At 47.0% G+C, this 15,782-nt stretch overlaps 1 protein-coding gene across 2 annotated transcripts; it reads left to right on the forward strand.

Moving 5' to 3' along the window:
- The first annotated feature begins 609 nt into the window (after window positions 1-609).
- LOC8039039 (ER lumen protein-retaining receptor) lies at window positions 610-12,711 on the forward strand. 2 transcript variants are annotated; one of them, XM_029971630.4, is made up of 5 exons: window positions 616-789; window positions 3,321-3,580; window positions 6,784-6,873; window positions 8,238-8,490; window positions 11,145-12,711. In XM_029971630.4, exons 1-5 carry the CDS (start codon window positions 699-701, stop codon window positions 11,177-11,179), a joined length of 729 nt encoding a protein of 242 aa, XP_029827490.2. In that variant the 5' UTR covers window positions 616-698; the 3' UTR covers window positions 11,180-12,711. The 2 variants fall into 2 exon arrangements, with proteins under 2 accessions (XP_029827492.1, XP_029827490.2); XM_029971632.4 differs by lacking the exon at window positions 6,784-6,873 and having other exon boundaries at window positions 610-789.
- Window positions 12,712-15,782: the final 3,071 nt, after the last annotated feature.

Consider the following 15,782-nt stretch of genomic DNA (forward strand, 5'->3'; position numbering starts at 1 on the left):
CCTCTCGTGGCGGTGACGTCACGTCAAGAAAGAGGCGGTGAACCCGGCGAACTCGCGTAAACGCGCGTAAACGAACATAACGACTGCGCTCGATTGTTCAAATAAATGATCTCAGAGTGGGTACATTTTGACTTGTGGTGGGCGAAAATGTTAATAACGTTGGCATCCACGCTAACAGTCTCTTTAGACTTTGGCTAGGTGACGCAAGCTACCGCCCGTTACAAAGGATACGGCCAGTATATTTATTTATCTAGACAAAGCACACATTTTTATTTATAAAAAAATGTGTTCATAAATGGAAGTGAAAGGTCTTAGAAATACCAGTGCCTTAGTTATTTGTCTTGTGCACTTTGAAACGTCAAACAAGCACGTAATTTCAATAACTTTTGTTTTAGTTTTGCTAGCAGACGACAGACGAGTACAGACAAGCCAGACAAGCGGAGATAAGCGACTTCCCTTGGCTAAAACTTTAACATTCAACTTTAAAACAAACATATCCAACTTTTATTATTACTGAGTAACTGGTCTAAATTTACCGCTATCGTAAACTAATGAAATAACCTGTTATAAAAAAAGTGGCCAAATAGATTAAAAACCTAGCGCCCCCTCTGGGACGGGTTGCCAAGCCACGTCAGTTGTAAGGCCGCCATATTTGCCGGCCGTGGTCGCATTCGCAGCGCAGAAAAAAGCGTGACAAAATGAATATATTCCGTTTAGCGGGGGATTTTTCCCACCTAATGGCCATCATAATCCTCCTGCTCAAGATATGGAAGACACGGTCGTGTTCAGGTAACCCTTTAAAATAATCCGGCATTAGCAGCATACCTTTTCGCCGAGAGTTACGGCGATGAGTACGAATCACGTCTGTACTACCGCACCTCGGCTTAGCTTTTGCGGACGAAATTGGGGTTGCTGGGGCATCTTGTCAGTTTCCGATTACGCTGTTGGGTTCTAAAGGGTTCCGTTTTCTCGCTAAGCTTCGTCACTTGCTTTTAATCCTGAGCGGATTAGAGCTGGAAGTCTAGGAACTTTCAGTACACGTCGTTCTTCCCTGCGTCTTCGGACGGCTGCACCAGTTTCATGCATCGCATGTGAAATGCGACGTGTACACTTTTTTTTAATCACCGAATATGTTAGCGCTTCCTTAGACGTGAAACTTTGTTGGCATCAGATTGCACAAAAACATAAAACAAAAAACTCCTCCCAAATCGACATCGACTGGCAAGGGCAGGCAAGCGTTGTCTCGCTGTGCTACCTAATTCCGGGTGTTTTCTGTGGGAAGCTCATTTTATTTGTCCTCTGCCAAGTCATGTTTGAACTTTGCGGTCGTCACATACTGAAGACCAAAACTAAAACGACGGTAAAAAGTTAACATTTGGACTGATTGGTACAAGTCCATCGCTACGTAGCACATCTGTCGAACGGCCTCGCAAGTCTTGGTAAGGTTTTGGCAAGTCTTGGTAATTGTATAGAAAAAAAAGAAAAAGAAAAAAAAAAAAAACGGCAACAAAGAAATTACAAGTGCATTGAAAACAAGAAAAAAAAAAAACGATGCAGCTGTATGTTTGTTCACTGCTCTATTCTTTGCAGATGACGTATTTTAGGCGTGTCGGCTGCGTGCCGCAGCATATGTGGTGTTGCCTCGGGTATGATAAGTTTGCGAGGCATAATTTAGTGAAATTGCGTGCTTTTCGTAGGCCTTCAATAATGCTTTACACGATTTTTTCATTTTTTTCTTTTTAAAAGAATCAGAAAAAAAAAACAAAAAAAAACGGTGTCATTAGAATGGCAGTTAAAGCACCGTGTCACAATTACTGTGGTACTGCCTGTGCCGTCTGCTCGGGCTTTACTGGTTGTATGATCAAAGCCGAAAGGAATCTAGACAAAACAACCCAAGCAGCACGGAATTTAGCCAAGCATTGGCCAATGGCTGGCGATGGTCTTTTGGCCAATTGCCAAAGAGTGGCCGTTCATGGGCTAATGCTTGGCTGATGGCCAGTGGCCATTGGCCAATGGCCAGAGGAAAGCCAGTCATAAGTCAATGGCTGGCCACTTGCCAAAGAATTACTTCCAGTCATTGGCCAATGATTGGCCAAATCTGTGCTGCTTGGAAATCCGTTTCCTAGCACAAGTTTGTGTGCACTCAGAAATCAGATTTCACGACGACCCTCAGTTTGAGCACAAGGTGATACAAACTTTTATCTGTGAGCCACAGGTTTGGATGCATATCCTATCGAGGTAGCTGTAATATTTCACGCCATTTGAGCCTTTGCGGCTGCCAAGGTAACTCATTCGACAAACCTTAGAATAGAAGTTGTACGAAGCCGATGAGTTCAACAAACTTTGCTTACACTCTTGGGTTTGGAGTCGAGTACTTTCTGCTTTTCTAGTATTTTGTTTCTGATTGACAGTTGTCCGGTTTGACGCCCAAAATTAGAAATGCAATAGTCACTGGCATGTGATTGATATCCTGTAGCTTGCCTGGCAAAACTTTTTTTAATTTGAGAAGAAGGGTTGAACGCAATTTCTGAAATCACTTTTCCAAGTGGGTTTTTCTCGTTTTACCTCAAAAACATGGAGTGCCGAGACAAGGGCAGACGTTGGAGTCGGCCCTTGAAGTTTGGTTCACTATTGGCTTATGGTGCTGTGATGTTTAGCCTATAGTGAAACAAAACCTCGGCACTGCAACCAAATTGTTTCCTTTTTGGGGATGCAGTCCCCTAAGGCTCATTGAGTAACTCAGGTGATGACCAGCAAATTTCTATTTGAGGCTGTACTTTTTATTTTGGATAATTAAAACAATAACTGCTGATAAGGAATTAGATGCTCAATTTTCTCAAATTCTGCACGCGTCTACGTTTCGGCCCTCTGTCAGTGACTGATGCGGCATCAGTCGTTGTGCATTGCACGGTTGTTGCAGGGTAATATTGGCCTGTGGTCCATGAAATGCTGAGCATAATTTGAGGCCGGTAAACGCCACACACTTTAGCATTTTATTGCAGTACGAGGTGTTTGCCCTAACGACTAATGCAGTTCAGTGGTACTAACATCCGGAAAGCTTTTTGCCATCTTCAGTGCTACATTCACAAAACTTACACATTTCCTTAAAACACCATACGTTTCTCCATGGAACATGTCTGCCACCTTCAGGTTAACTTGCCTATCCTGTAACTAATCTTCATTACTTTTTATTACATATTCCCATTGCTTTTATTATACGTGTGTCACTGTTTTATTTTGCGTTACTAGCGGCTTAATCAATATGAAATATTTTGTAGACTGCCTTGTGTTGATTGACCTGTTGACATTGATTGGCGCAGGCATCTCGGGCAAGAGCCAGATCCTGTTCTCGGTGGTGTACACGGCGCGGTACCTGGACCTGTTCACAACCTTCGTGTCGCCCTACAACTCGTTCATGAAGGTGGTGTTCCTGGCCGCCTCTTATGCCACCCTGTACCTCATGTACGTCAAGTTCAAGGCCACCAACGACCGGAACCACGACACCTTCCGCATCGAGTTCCTGCTGGTGCCCGTCACCCTGCTTGCACTCCTCGTCAACCACGAGTTCACGCCCCTCGAGGTCTGCAACTCTCTCTCTCTCTCTCTCTCTCTCTCTGTCTGCTCATCATCATCATTTTCAGCTTGGTGTCTAGCAACTCCCTTTCTCTTTAGCTCTCCTGTTATTATCATCATCATTGTTTTTAGCTTGAGGTCTGGCAACCCCTTCCCTGTTTCTCTCATCATCATCATCATTCTCACCTTGATTTCTGGCAACCCCTTTCCCTGTCTCTAGCTGTCGTGGTTATCTTTGTCGTCAGTGATCTTAAAAGAGTGGGAACCCCTCTGTTCAATTTCCCTTTCTTGCTCTCATCATTGTCAGCTTGAGGTCTGGCAACCCCCTTCCTCAGTCTCTCTAAATTATCGTCATTCTGTACTTGCGATCGGAAATTTCCTTACTGTGACGCATCATAAACATTTTTTTTTCTCTGCTCAAAGTCTGGCAACCATACTTGGGGACAACTTTCTGTGGCAATGAAGAGAAGGTTAGGGGGTGAAGGGGATGGAACTGACAGCTCCATATTATTCCACCGAATAGTCCCGGTCCCTTCTGGTTTCGGTTTCAGTTTGGGATTTTGCATGACAGGCACGCATTTGTCATACTGTAAAACCCTCAATGTTCGCGAGCCCTCAATTTTCGCGAATTTCACGAATTGAAGAATTCGCGAAATTTAAGGGCGCGCAAAAATTTCGGTTTTTAAGATTTTCAATGAAGGCGTCTGGAATTCGCGAAATTTAGTGGTCGCGATTATGTCATCTGTGACCGATTCGCGAAAAATAGGGGCCGCGAAAATAAAGGGTTTTACAGTAGTTCACCTCCTCATATGAGGATCGCAGTACGGGTTGCTGAACCGCGATTGCTGAGCATGCAGGCATATCCGCATCTCTTTCCCTACCTTTCACCTGTTTCCACACAGAAGCCAAAGCTTTGACTGAGGCACTAGGACTGACTTACAATGTAAATTACACCATGGTTGATCTCGTCCAATTCTGTTTGTCTTGTGACCGATGCAGGTATGCGGCATCAGTCTAAGAAATGCCGTGAATTTCATTGGTGCTGCAATTTTGAGGTCGTTGCTAGGTAAACTCTTATGGTGCCAAAAAATCATAGCGCGGGCGCGATACACCCAAAAGAGGAGCACGCACACGCAACGGCACGAAGCCAAATCCTCAATGAATCTTGTTTAGTTGCCACTGGTCCTAGGGGGGGGGGGGGGGGGGAGGTCGGTGACGCACCACAGCTCAGAACACGTACAGCAAAAACTCGCGGGTCAGAACCCAGGGATCCTGGGTTCTGACCCCTGCTCCCTTACGCCGCTGAGCTCCCTACTAGATGGTATGCGGAAACAACGGAAAGTCCCAATTCCTTCTCACTTGTGCATAATTGTTGCACACAGCTTGCTTGGTTCGTTTTGGTGACTTTTTGGTGCCAAACCTCGCGAAAATCCTACAGGGCGAACAAAGGGGCAAGCAAACCCGAAGGAACTAAAAAAGAATGCTTCAAGTTTGGCCTATCCTGACTAACATTATAGTAACATTATAAAGTCAAAGCTAAAAAGAACAATCTAATATTTTTAAATTGGTTAAGTTACACATGGAAAATAATTTTGGATGAACTAAATTCAGCTTTGCAGTGAAACGGCGTGCTTCTGCTATGTGGCTTTGTCTCTATTGCCACAGAAAGTTGACCCGGAGTATAGCTTGCTTCGTAATCATCATTGTGAGGTCTGGCAACCTCCTCCTTCCATATTCCTCTGGTTATTGGCATATATTGTTACTTTCTTTAGAGCTGTGCTCAGCTGGTGGTCATCACCAAGCATCTGATGCCAGTTTATTTACTGTGATCGATTGAAAATGTGTTTATTAATGTATGGCTGGTACGACAGTCAGTCTTCTAGAACGGATGGGGTTGGGGAATCAAATTAAGGTGAAATGCAGTTTTTAATTTAATATACCATGTTTTCTAGACTATGCTCCGTCGGATATACATGTTTAAAAGTTTAGACTCTACACGGTGCAGCCTACCTACATGTGCAAATTATACGAGGATTTTTTTTTTTCTAGATCACTGTGATAAGATGTGAAGTATTTTATGAACAGCATAGTATATTAATTTTGGTTTATGTATGATACAAGCTTCTTTGTAAGCTTATACAGCGGGCATTTGTCAAGATGTGCTGTGTACAATAATTTTTGTGTTCGGATTAGGCACAAAGTGCAGACTAAGCTTTACACTGGGTGCGGACTAAAGTCCGTAAAATATGGTACCCTTCTTTTTACATAAGTGTTTACATCAATAACACTGGGAAAACGGTAAAAAGGAGAGCTAGGTTGCTGCACACTTTGGAGAGTGCCAAGTGCTGCTTGAAACTTGATTAGTTCTTGTACAATTACAATATTTTCAGGGAGTGACTTCCATGTAGGGAAATTGAAAATAGTAAATGTGAGAATTTAAAAATGTTATGTGACGAGGCAAGGTCTCTGCAAGTTATTGGTGTGTAATGAATAGAGCCGTCTGGCCGACAGCTTGGAACAGTACGCCATATTTTCCGGTCTGGAAGCTGCACCGCTTACTAAATGGCCTTTTTCACGAAAAAGTGTGTAATTAGTTGCGCATAGTTCTGGAGCGCTGGTAAGGACAGCGCACGAGGTCTCTGCAGCTACTGACCTAAGCCAGCACGCTTCAAACCCTCTGCAGACTGCAGGAAGAGCAGGCCGTCGGCACGTGCCCTGCTGTTCCCTCTTTGTTGTGAATGTCGATGGCATACATTTTGTACAGCTAAGGTCCCTACTTATAAAAGGAAATTTATATAATTCGCATTGTTGCATGAGACAAACTGGCTGAAATTTAGGAAAGAACTGTACCTTATACATTGGAAATTATGGAATCTTTCTTTGAAAACGAGTGGCTTCACAGATGAGCTAGGATAGCGAGTCGTGACGCATTTTTTTTGTCGGTCTTTTAGAAGATAACTATTTTACATTTTAGTGGATACATGTATCTTGTCTAGTTTTACAGCATGAAGCAGATAACTCTGCTGAAGCCTGAAAACCACGATCCCTTTTTACGAATAGAGCGAGCCATTGGGTGTTGGGAAGAAATGGGCCGCCCATCCCGGATTTTGTCATTGGGGAATGTGGTCTTGGGGTTCGCTCGGGGTTGTGGCCCTAGCCCGCGTCGTTGGCTGCATGTGCAATGTCTGAGGCGCCTTGTTGCCGACGCAGGCGCAACTGAACCGAAAGACCAGTGACGAAAACGAACTCCTGCAGAGCATCCTGTCTCACGCCTCGCTGGTGTTTAGGGACCCCGTCGAGGTACACTATGCCCCTTTTTACGCGACGGGTCGGCGGACGGCGCATGCGGCATGCATGCTCCGCGGCGGCGGAGGTGGGCCGGTGGTGCTTGGTGTAACTTCTGGACTCGGGTGACGGCGGCAATCGGCGCATTTCGCGCGTCCAGGCGCGCGGCTTGGGAGGCTCGACGGGGTTGCTGGGCTCGTTTGGCCTGTCCTGGCTCTTTGAATTTCGGTTTGGGTGAAGTCTGGAGTTGCTTTGGGGTTTGTTCTCCGAGCTTTGGTTGGGAGGCCGGCACCTTCCCTCGCTTGGATGCACCAGCCGAATTTTGGAGGGGTGGTTCGATGCAGCTGTGCATTATACGACCACGGTTGTATAATGCACAGTTGAGCCATGTGTCGATGCCTCACAAGGTGTCGAACACCACTAGCTTCCCTCCCCCTCGTGTGCAGTTATTAAACTTGTCAGCTGCTTCCTTCTATGAATGTAAAAGGGGGGTATTCTTGGTCCGTCTTCCACTGTGGTTACTTAGTCCTCCCGGGCCATGAGATCTGAGCACCTTCGCCGAATGACAACCAAGCAGCGTACCCTCACACGGACCTGCCGAGTTGTTGCAAAAATTAACTGTGGGTAATCTTAGCAACAATGCAAATAGCGTGACCGACAAGTAGAAGAAGCGAGCATGACAAATGTTATTTGTATATGGGGCTAGTGCTTCTTTTGTTCTTTGTTCCTCAGGTAGCACAGTTCTTTGGGCGAAAATTTAGTTTTTGTGTGGGTATTTAGGGCCTCAAAAAGTCCGATGAAGCCGGGGTAGGGCCAAGCTTGACCTTCTTCGGCTAAAGCCTCGGTATCTCTGCCCTAATCCACGAAAACAAGTGCCCAAGTCAGGCTTCCCTGCTGGTAGTTTGGCCATCATCTGGCATCTTTGGGCCTAAATTGCCAAACAAGTGCCCGAGTAAGGGCTTCACTTTCAATTCGGTTTTTATGTGGCAAGTTAGACCTAAATTGCCGATCAGGTGCATGATTTAGGCTGCAGTGCTGGCTCTTTGGTTCATGCGTGGCATCTTGGCTCCAGCCTGGCACTTTAGCAATTATGTGGCGCGCCATAGAAGCGCCGAAAAAAAGTGCTTTGGCACTAACTAATGCCTTGGAGCAAAATTTCGTTAGGCTGAGGTTGGGCACCTTTGGGTTGCCAAGCTAGACACTTCTCGGGCATGCCACCCAAATCGTTAGACCTCAGCGCCCTCTGTCTCCTTGCTGCCGAGTTGTCCTTGGGGAAAACGGAAAGTAGGTCGAATGCTCTTCACGGAGCGTCGAGAGGCCGTCGCGGAAGAGCCGTCTGAGCGCCTCCCGGGGTGGGCGGCACCCCGCCCCTCTTGCAGGTCTTGTGGACCCTGTCCATCTACCTGGAGGCGGTGGCCATCCTGCCGCAGCTGTTCCTCGTGTCCAAGACAGGGGAGGCGGAGACCATCACTTCGCACTACCTGTTCTGCCTGGGCTCGTACCGGGCTCTGTACATCTTCAACTGGGTCTACCGCTACTACACGGAGGAGTTCTACGACCTCATCGCCATCGTAGCCGGCATTGTGCAGACAGTGCTCTACTGTGACTTCTTCTACCTTTATGTCACCCGAGGTGGGTAGCCGAACCTTGGCATCGTTTCCGTCTAATTTGAGTTGCCGGGCGCTAGTGGAATGACAGCATGTCGGCAGTACCTTGGCAACACGTCGGCAGAACTAGAGTTGCTGGAGGTTGGTGGACTAAACCAAACATTGGTGTCACGTCGGTATAAGTTAGTGTCGCTCGATGCTAGCGGAGTAAACCAAACCTTTGCACCATGTTGAAATAACTTTGGCATCATGTCGGCATAGCTGGAGTCATCGGATGTGGGTGGACTAAAGCAAACCTCGCTGTCATGTCGGCATAGCTAGAGTTGTTGGATGTTCATGGACTAAACCAAACATAGGCGATATGTTGGCGTAAATAGCGTCACTCGTCGTTAGTGGAGTAACCAACCAAACGTTTGCACCATGTTTGCATAACTATAGTCCGTTGCAACCTAAGAACGAAGGGCGAGGGTAAGACGGGCCGGGGAGGAGGAAGCAGACGGAACGCTAAAGAGAGAAGGAGGTTTTCCCCTCTCTTTTCCAGCGTTCCGTCTGCTCCCTCCTCCCCGGCCCGTCTTACCCTCGCCCTTCGTTCTTAGGCTGCAACAGACTATAGACCGTTTTACTGAAAGAGGGCGAGAGAGAAAAGGGGAAAGGGCTACCAACGCTTTCCCCCTTTCTGATTGTGTAGAAAGAGTGAAAGTCCCGGATGAGAGGCTTCGCCGGTGTTGGGCGTCTGCTGTGCCCCAACTTCGGTCGCGCTTTCTTTTTTGTTTTGAACTCGCAAACTTAATTAGAGCCACGGGCTTCGATGGCAACAGTTCCCCGGTCTTCGGGACACCATTGCTCGGTCATAGGGCGCACGAATAACGTCAGAAAGCGTCGAATACTGCCCGAGGACCTATGTAGCTTGCATGGAATCCGGCAAGGCGAGAGCGGCTGCAATGTCTTTAATCGCTTTCCACATGACCCCGGTCTTGGCGGCAGTGGATTGCGTTCGTAAACCGAAAAGACATTTCCTCAACACCATCTTCTCGACTGTGCTCGGAACAGCTTGTGAATGGAGCGCGCACCGAACGCTGTACCGCCGATGAACATGGGGTACGCTTGCAAGGTGCGTGCCAGTTTTCTCGTGATAATTGCTGTTTCAGCTTGTAAAATTTTGTAACTGAATTTATCTTAATATTGATAATTTGCAGTGGTGACTGACTCGATTTCATCATTTACAATACTTAGTTGAAGGCTCATTTCCGCCGCCGGGTGAGGCTAGAAATTGTTGAAAAGGTACTTCTATCGGTTTTCCTGAATAGCGATCCCCTGTGCGATACCAGAGCCGACAAAAGCGCTCCTTGGAGTTCCGCGGGTGGGTTGTTTGGGTTGTTTCCGTTGATTGGGCGCTTTGAAGCGCTGGATAGTCGCTCCAGGGTACGTCTCGTGTGTTGCGATCTGCGTCTTCGAGCCCAGTGTGTACGTTTCTTTGTTCGAGTCATGGCATCCGCCAGTGTGGCAACGGGGGGAACAGCGGCAGCGAACGTGTCAGTGATAGAAATTGGAGGTTAGTACTCAAAATATTTCATCAAATAGTAAAATAATTTGTGGCTGCTTTGACGCTTTCTGCGGTTCGATATAAGCACATCTAGAACATCTTCGTCGTTCACCCACAAGGAAATATAAGAACACGGACACGCAAGATAAAAGCAGCGCAGAAAAACGATCTGTAGCAGCTCCGGGTGTTTACAAAAGTTAATTGAGGTTCCCGTTTCGTGTATCGCTTGTTCATTACTAAAAACGGCTGCGTTGAGATGGGCCTATTGCAAGCAAAAATTTATGAATGGTTCATCATTTCCAGTCATGCGGAAAGCGGTGGAGCTCCAAAACACTGCAGCCGCACGTGCCTTGCCGAATTCCTTACAAGCTACATAGGTCCTCGGGCGGTATTCGACGCTTTCTGTCGTTATTCGTGCACCCTATGACCGAGCAATGGTGTCCCAATGACCGGGGGACTGTTGCCATCGAAGCCCTTGGCTCTAATTAAGTTTGCGAGTTCAAAACAGAAAAGAAAGCGCGAAAGATGTTGGGGCACAGCAGACACCCAACACCGGCCAAGCCTCTTCATCCGGGACTTTTACTCTTTCTACACAATCAGAAAGGGGGAAAGCGCCGGTAGCCCTTTCCCCTTTTCTCTCTCGCTCTCAATATGGCGCTTCCCACGATAAAACGGTCTATAGAGTTGCTGGATGTTGGTTAAGTGAACTGATTGTCGGCAACATAGCGACACAACTAGTGTCACCGGACATTTACGGAGCGTACCAAACTTTGGTGCCTCGTCACCAAGTGCAAACTTTCGGTGCCAATTTCTTTTTCGTTGTGTCAAATGTTTTTGCTATATACCATGGAACTTATTTATATAGAATCCACTGTTTTAACATACACTATATGGCAAGTTTCCCAACAGTGACTAGAATGTGTGCTGTCATTTCACCATGAACATACTGCCGTTAACAAATGCATTCTGAAAGAGTTTTTTTTTTTCGCCGTCCCTGCTTTATTTTTAACATGGAGACTGTGCTGCAGTTGTGGTCTCGCATTTCATCAAATGGGAAATTCGGGATTCAGGAGGAGCGCTTGAGCCGGCATGTCCCTTGTGTGACTTACTCTTTTTTTTTTTTTTCTTTGACGCAGTGATCAAGGGAAAGGCGCTGAAGCTCCCAGCCTAGTTCTTAGAAGACCAGCACGGTCGAGGCCTCTGCTGAACTGCAACGAGATTGAGTCTCCGGCCGCTTCTCCTGTTTGTGACTTGTTTTTCAGTTGGGTAACAATGGGGCGGGATCAATCTCAGTGTTGCATCGAGTCTCTGACCTTGTCATGATTTTGTCTCTCTCAAGCGTGGTTGAGTGGTCACGGTGAAGAAAAAAAAAAAGTATCTTCTTTTGTCGTCTTGGCACATCACCTTGTTTTTTTTTCTGGTCTTTGGGGAGGGGATTGAGGGTGAGATAGGGTACTTGTACAGTTTGCTGCCATCCTCTCCATTTGTCTTTGCCCTTCTATCCCCCCTCACCCGTTCAAAAGGTAAAAGATGGAAGCACTTTGCAGTTTGTTTTTCTTTATTATTTCAACTCATCTTCACATCAGTGCTCTAGCAGTTGTGTGTGCAACTCCTGTGCTGCCAACATCCTTCAGCAGGTGCTCGTGAAATGTAAGCGTGGAACTCGGCTTGAGCCGCATGAAAGCCGCCTGGAGTTCACTGCCGAACAAGCGTGACGGTCATATGCCGACGTCGGCACGGCTCTTCGCAAACATCGGCTAGACGTTGGCTTAGTCTAAACAGCCGACGTTGAGTGCCTCCCAAATAGCACACAATGCGGGACCAGGAAATTAAAGTTTAAGGCCTTGTGCCGATGTCGCTATGGTTGAACTGATGTCGGCCACACGTCGGCAGCACATAGGCTACACATCTGCGCCCTATCGGCCGCTTGTGGGCAGCCAACGACGAGTGTCCCCCGAACAGCCCATGTTGTGTGTTGTTTGGGAGGCACTCGTTTGAAATCGAGTTGAGACAGCCGTGCCGTCATCGGCCCGACTTTAGCGACCAAACCTCGGCAGTGAATTCTGGGCCGGCTTGCCACAGGGTGCCGACTGATGTCTGTGCAAGTTTGGAGACGGGCATTTCTTTTCTTGACTTTACGTAAGAATGGCAAGTGTGCTTTGTAATGGAATTGGTGTCGAACTCTGTGGCAAGTTTGGTTTCTAAAGCTCTGTGTTGGTTCCTGCGAGGGAAGACGTATTGGGACTGCTTAAGCAGGTGTACGGAGTATAGGCGGCGGTGACATAGCAGTTACATATACGGCATCTTCTTTGTTGTTTATCTTTGGTAGAAATATTGCGTGCGTAAGTATGAGCTGGCTTTATTTTTTATTTAGTATATCGCATGTTTGTCTTCCCCCCCCCCCCCCTCCGAATCCTTTTTGTGTTGCTTTGTAACTCCCGGGGTTTCCCGTGGAATGGAGTCGCATTTGCGCGAAAGGGTGGACCGAGAGATCGTGGCAATAGGGGAGTGGCAGGGTAGCGGATTTCTGCGTGAATGTTGCAAGTGACAATTCAGAATCGCAAACTTGAAACGGTTGCCACCAAGGGTCGGGGAGAGCAACGCCAAAAAGCAGCGCCGCCGTCACCAAAGTTGAACCGCAAGAATGCTGTCGGTCATGCGGGCGAGAACGAGTTGTGAATAAAACCTGGCACTGACTTTGTACGCCGACCGTCTCGATTTTGATTCTTTGGCCTTCCGTGTTTTGTCTTGCAGAACATCTCATACTTTTCCAAGCTGCTCAATATAGTTATGTGCTGGAGTAATGACGGCTTCAGCCTGGATGGATGGATGCTAACAGCTGCACCCTTTATAACAGGCGGAAGCTTGCACCACCTAGCCTAGAAATTTAGAACCAAATGTGTAATTTCTTTCCTTTTCCAATTTGCTTACCCTCTGCAGTTTCGTAACTCACCAGGCAATATGGGATATCACCAGGATGACCTAGAGTCTCGGCTCATTATAACAGACCTTGGTTTTGACAGATTTCGGTCTGTTGTAAAAGGAGTATGTTGTATGCAGATATGAAGTTGAGTCAATGGTATGTAGACGAAAATCAACCAAACTTCACAAATCGGCATGTTATATCCAAATGTCTGTTGTAACCAGGTCTGTTGTAATGAGCTTAGACTGTATAGGGGATTGGGCAAAAAAACTGAACACCCCCCTGCCTCTTTCCCCTGGCAAGGGAGTTGCCAAGTTTCCTCTTGTGAAACCTAGTCTGCGTTACCCAATTTTCCTCTGTCCCGCCTGTCCCCAGCTGTGTCAGTTGTACGTCATTCAATTCTCTTTGGATAATTTCCACCAGTCTTCCAATTTCCTCTTTGTTATTGAAATGCACTTATCCATTCTTCCATTCTCGTCTGCAAACCCCAGCCCTCCAGCTAAATCCATCGCCCCCTCTGGGAGGGCGGGAGCAAGCCCTGTACACCTGAACACCACAAGTTCTATTGTCTTGTCTTCACTTTTTCATACGACAAACTGCGTATTCATATCGTCATACTTTGTCCTAAATGTCCTAGTCCTCAATACTCCTGTTCTTGCCTTGAATAACGAGCTCGCCTCTGAATTATCATACCAATGTTCCTTCTTTACTTTCTGTTTTTGTCCCTGCATTCTTTCCTCGCACATCTTTCTCTCGGCTTTTCCTACCTTTTTCACAGAGGTAGTCTGCTCTAGAGCACTGCACGGGCCGGAATTTCTAGGCCCGGCCCGACCCGGCCCGGTTGAGACACGGCCCGGGCCCGGCCCGAGCCCGACAGAATATTTTATTTCTAGGCCCGGCCCGACCCGGCCCGGTAGAGACACGGCCCGGGCCCGGCCCGAGCCCGATAACATTTTCAAATATGAGCCTGAGCCCGGCCCGAGCTGGAAAACTGGGATCTAGTTTTTTATACCATAAATATGTCGACTTAGAATATGTATTGTCGAGAGTATGGGTGAAATATGCGCATCATTTTCGGCAGTCTTTGAACTCATGGCACACCGACAATCCTTGAGACACAAGTGGGGAATTTTTTATTTATAAATTTATTGAAGAGATATGTTGTACTTTTCGTTGTTCTATTCAATTCGTTTAAGAGAAATTTCCTTCCTACATATTTTTGTGGAGAAACAATAAATTGTCCATGGACTCTCTCTTCAGGCAGGTCCGTCTCGCTTGCATAATGTAGCCCGCCGCGCTAAAGTTCCGTTCGCTGCTAGCACTTGTAGCAGGGATGCACAGGATGCGTTTGGATAGAATGGACAGTTTCGGAAATTCTTTCTCGTGCGCTCTCCAGAAGTCACAAAGCTCAGACACTCGAGTCGTGAGCACGAGTAGTCTTTCTTGCCGTGTAGATACTCCTCTATTGTTGTTAACAATTTAAAATTTACGGCACACGACCGACCAGGCACGGCCCGGGCCGGCCCGGGCCGACGCGGCCCGGAAATGTTTTTTTCAAGCCCGAGCCCGGCCCGGGCCCTAAAAAATACGTGCTACCCGGCCCGAGCCCGGCCCGCGGGCCGGGCCGGGCCCGGGCTTTCGGGCCGGCCCGAGCCCGTGCAGTGCTCTAGTCTGCTCTGCCCTAGCGCTTGACTGTTGGTATTTGAATTTCAGTTTTTGAGTTCAGTGTGTCTGTTTAGTGTTCAAACTTTCCACATATAGATGCTTATATACCTTTCTCGCCTATCGTGTATCCTCAATCATGTCTAGCCTCCAAAGATGCCCAGCCCATGCCTCCCTGCACTCCTTCATTAGATGCATTTCCATGCAGCTCCATTGCCTGTCTGTCCTCTGCCGGGTCTCTAAGCTTGACTGGACCTCAGATTTCATGCATAATACCGCATTGCCAAAAAGCAGCACCGGCACCATGGCTCCTTTTTATATTCCCTAACAACTTCATATACTATATTGTAATTCCATGCTGCCCTATGCTTCATGATTGCTGCATTCCTTTTTGCTTTCTGTAAGATTTTCTTCCTGTTCTTCTAAGTATTGTTTTCCCTAATTCAGCCATACCCCTAGGTATTAATACTTCTCTATGTGTTCTATAAAAGCATCTTGAAGTTTTGGCCTTGGTGGCCAAAAATCATTGTTGCCACTTCTCTGAAGTTGTGACGGGTCTGCAAGACAGGTGGTCAGTAGACAAAAAAAAATTGGGTTGTGTGTATGTTTATACAGCCTAGTACTTGGTCTGCCTCACAGGGGCGACGAGTCTCCCAGCTGTAGATGAGCAATTTAGCCAGTGCACTACAACCACTAGCCTGGGGTCTTTAACGTGCACCACGCAGTAGTGATCCACGACCGCACGCCGGTACGATGCTCATCCAGATCGAAACGGGCAAAGGTGGGGCTGGTCAGTAGACAACACAGAACATGTACTGTTGCATAACTATACATGCTTTATGCAGCTGTGCACCAAGAGGGGCTTGGTGAGGATGCCCTTTCGTGGTTTGCAGAGTACAGACGAGTTGAAAACTTGGCCGCTTGGATTAACGCCAAAACAAGCCCTTTCCGCAAGACGAGTTTTGATAGCAACATTTTCATTCTAGGAAGAAAAATAAAAATTTTTGTTCATGCTGTGGTGTGTTCTGTATCTGTTTAATGCGTGCAGTTTCAGAGAAAGGAGCTACAACACACAAACGAGCTGTAGCCAACGTTGGTATAAAGGCTGGTTCACATGACTTGAAACCCCTTTTTCAACCTCTTTGTAACAAGGAAAAACACTTAAATTGTCTCCATTTGGCCTCCAGGA

The sequence above is a fragment of the Ixodes scapularis genome, unplaced genomic scaffold (assembly GCF_016920785.2).
Source record: "Ixodes scapularis isolate PalLabHiFi unplaced genomic scaffold, ASM1692078v2 PGA_scaffold6__148_contigs__length_123643588, whole genome shotgun sequence".
NCBI lineage: Eukaryota > Metazoa > Arthropoda > Arachnida > Ixodida > Ixodidae > Ixodes > Ixodes scapularis.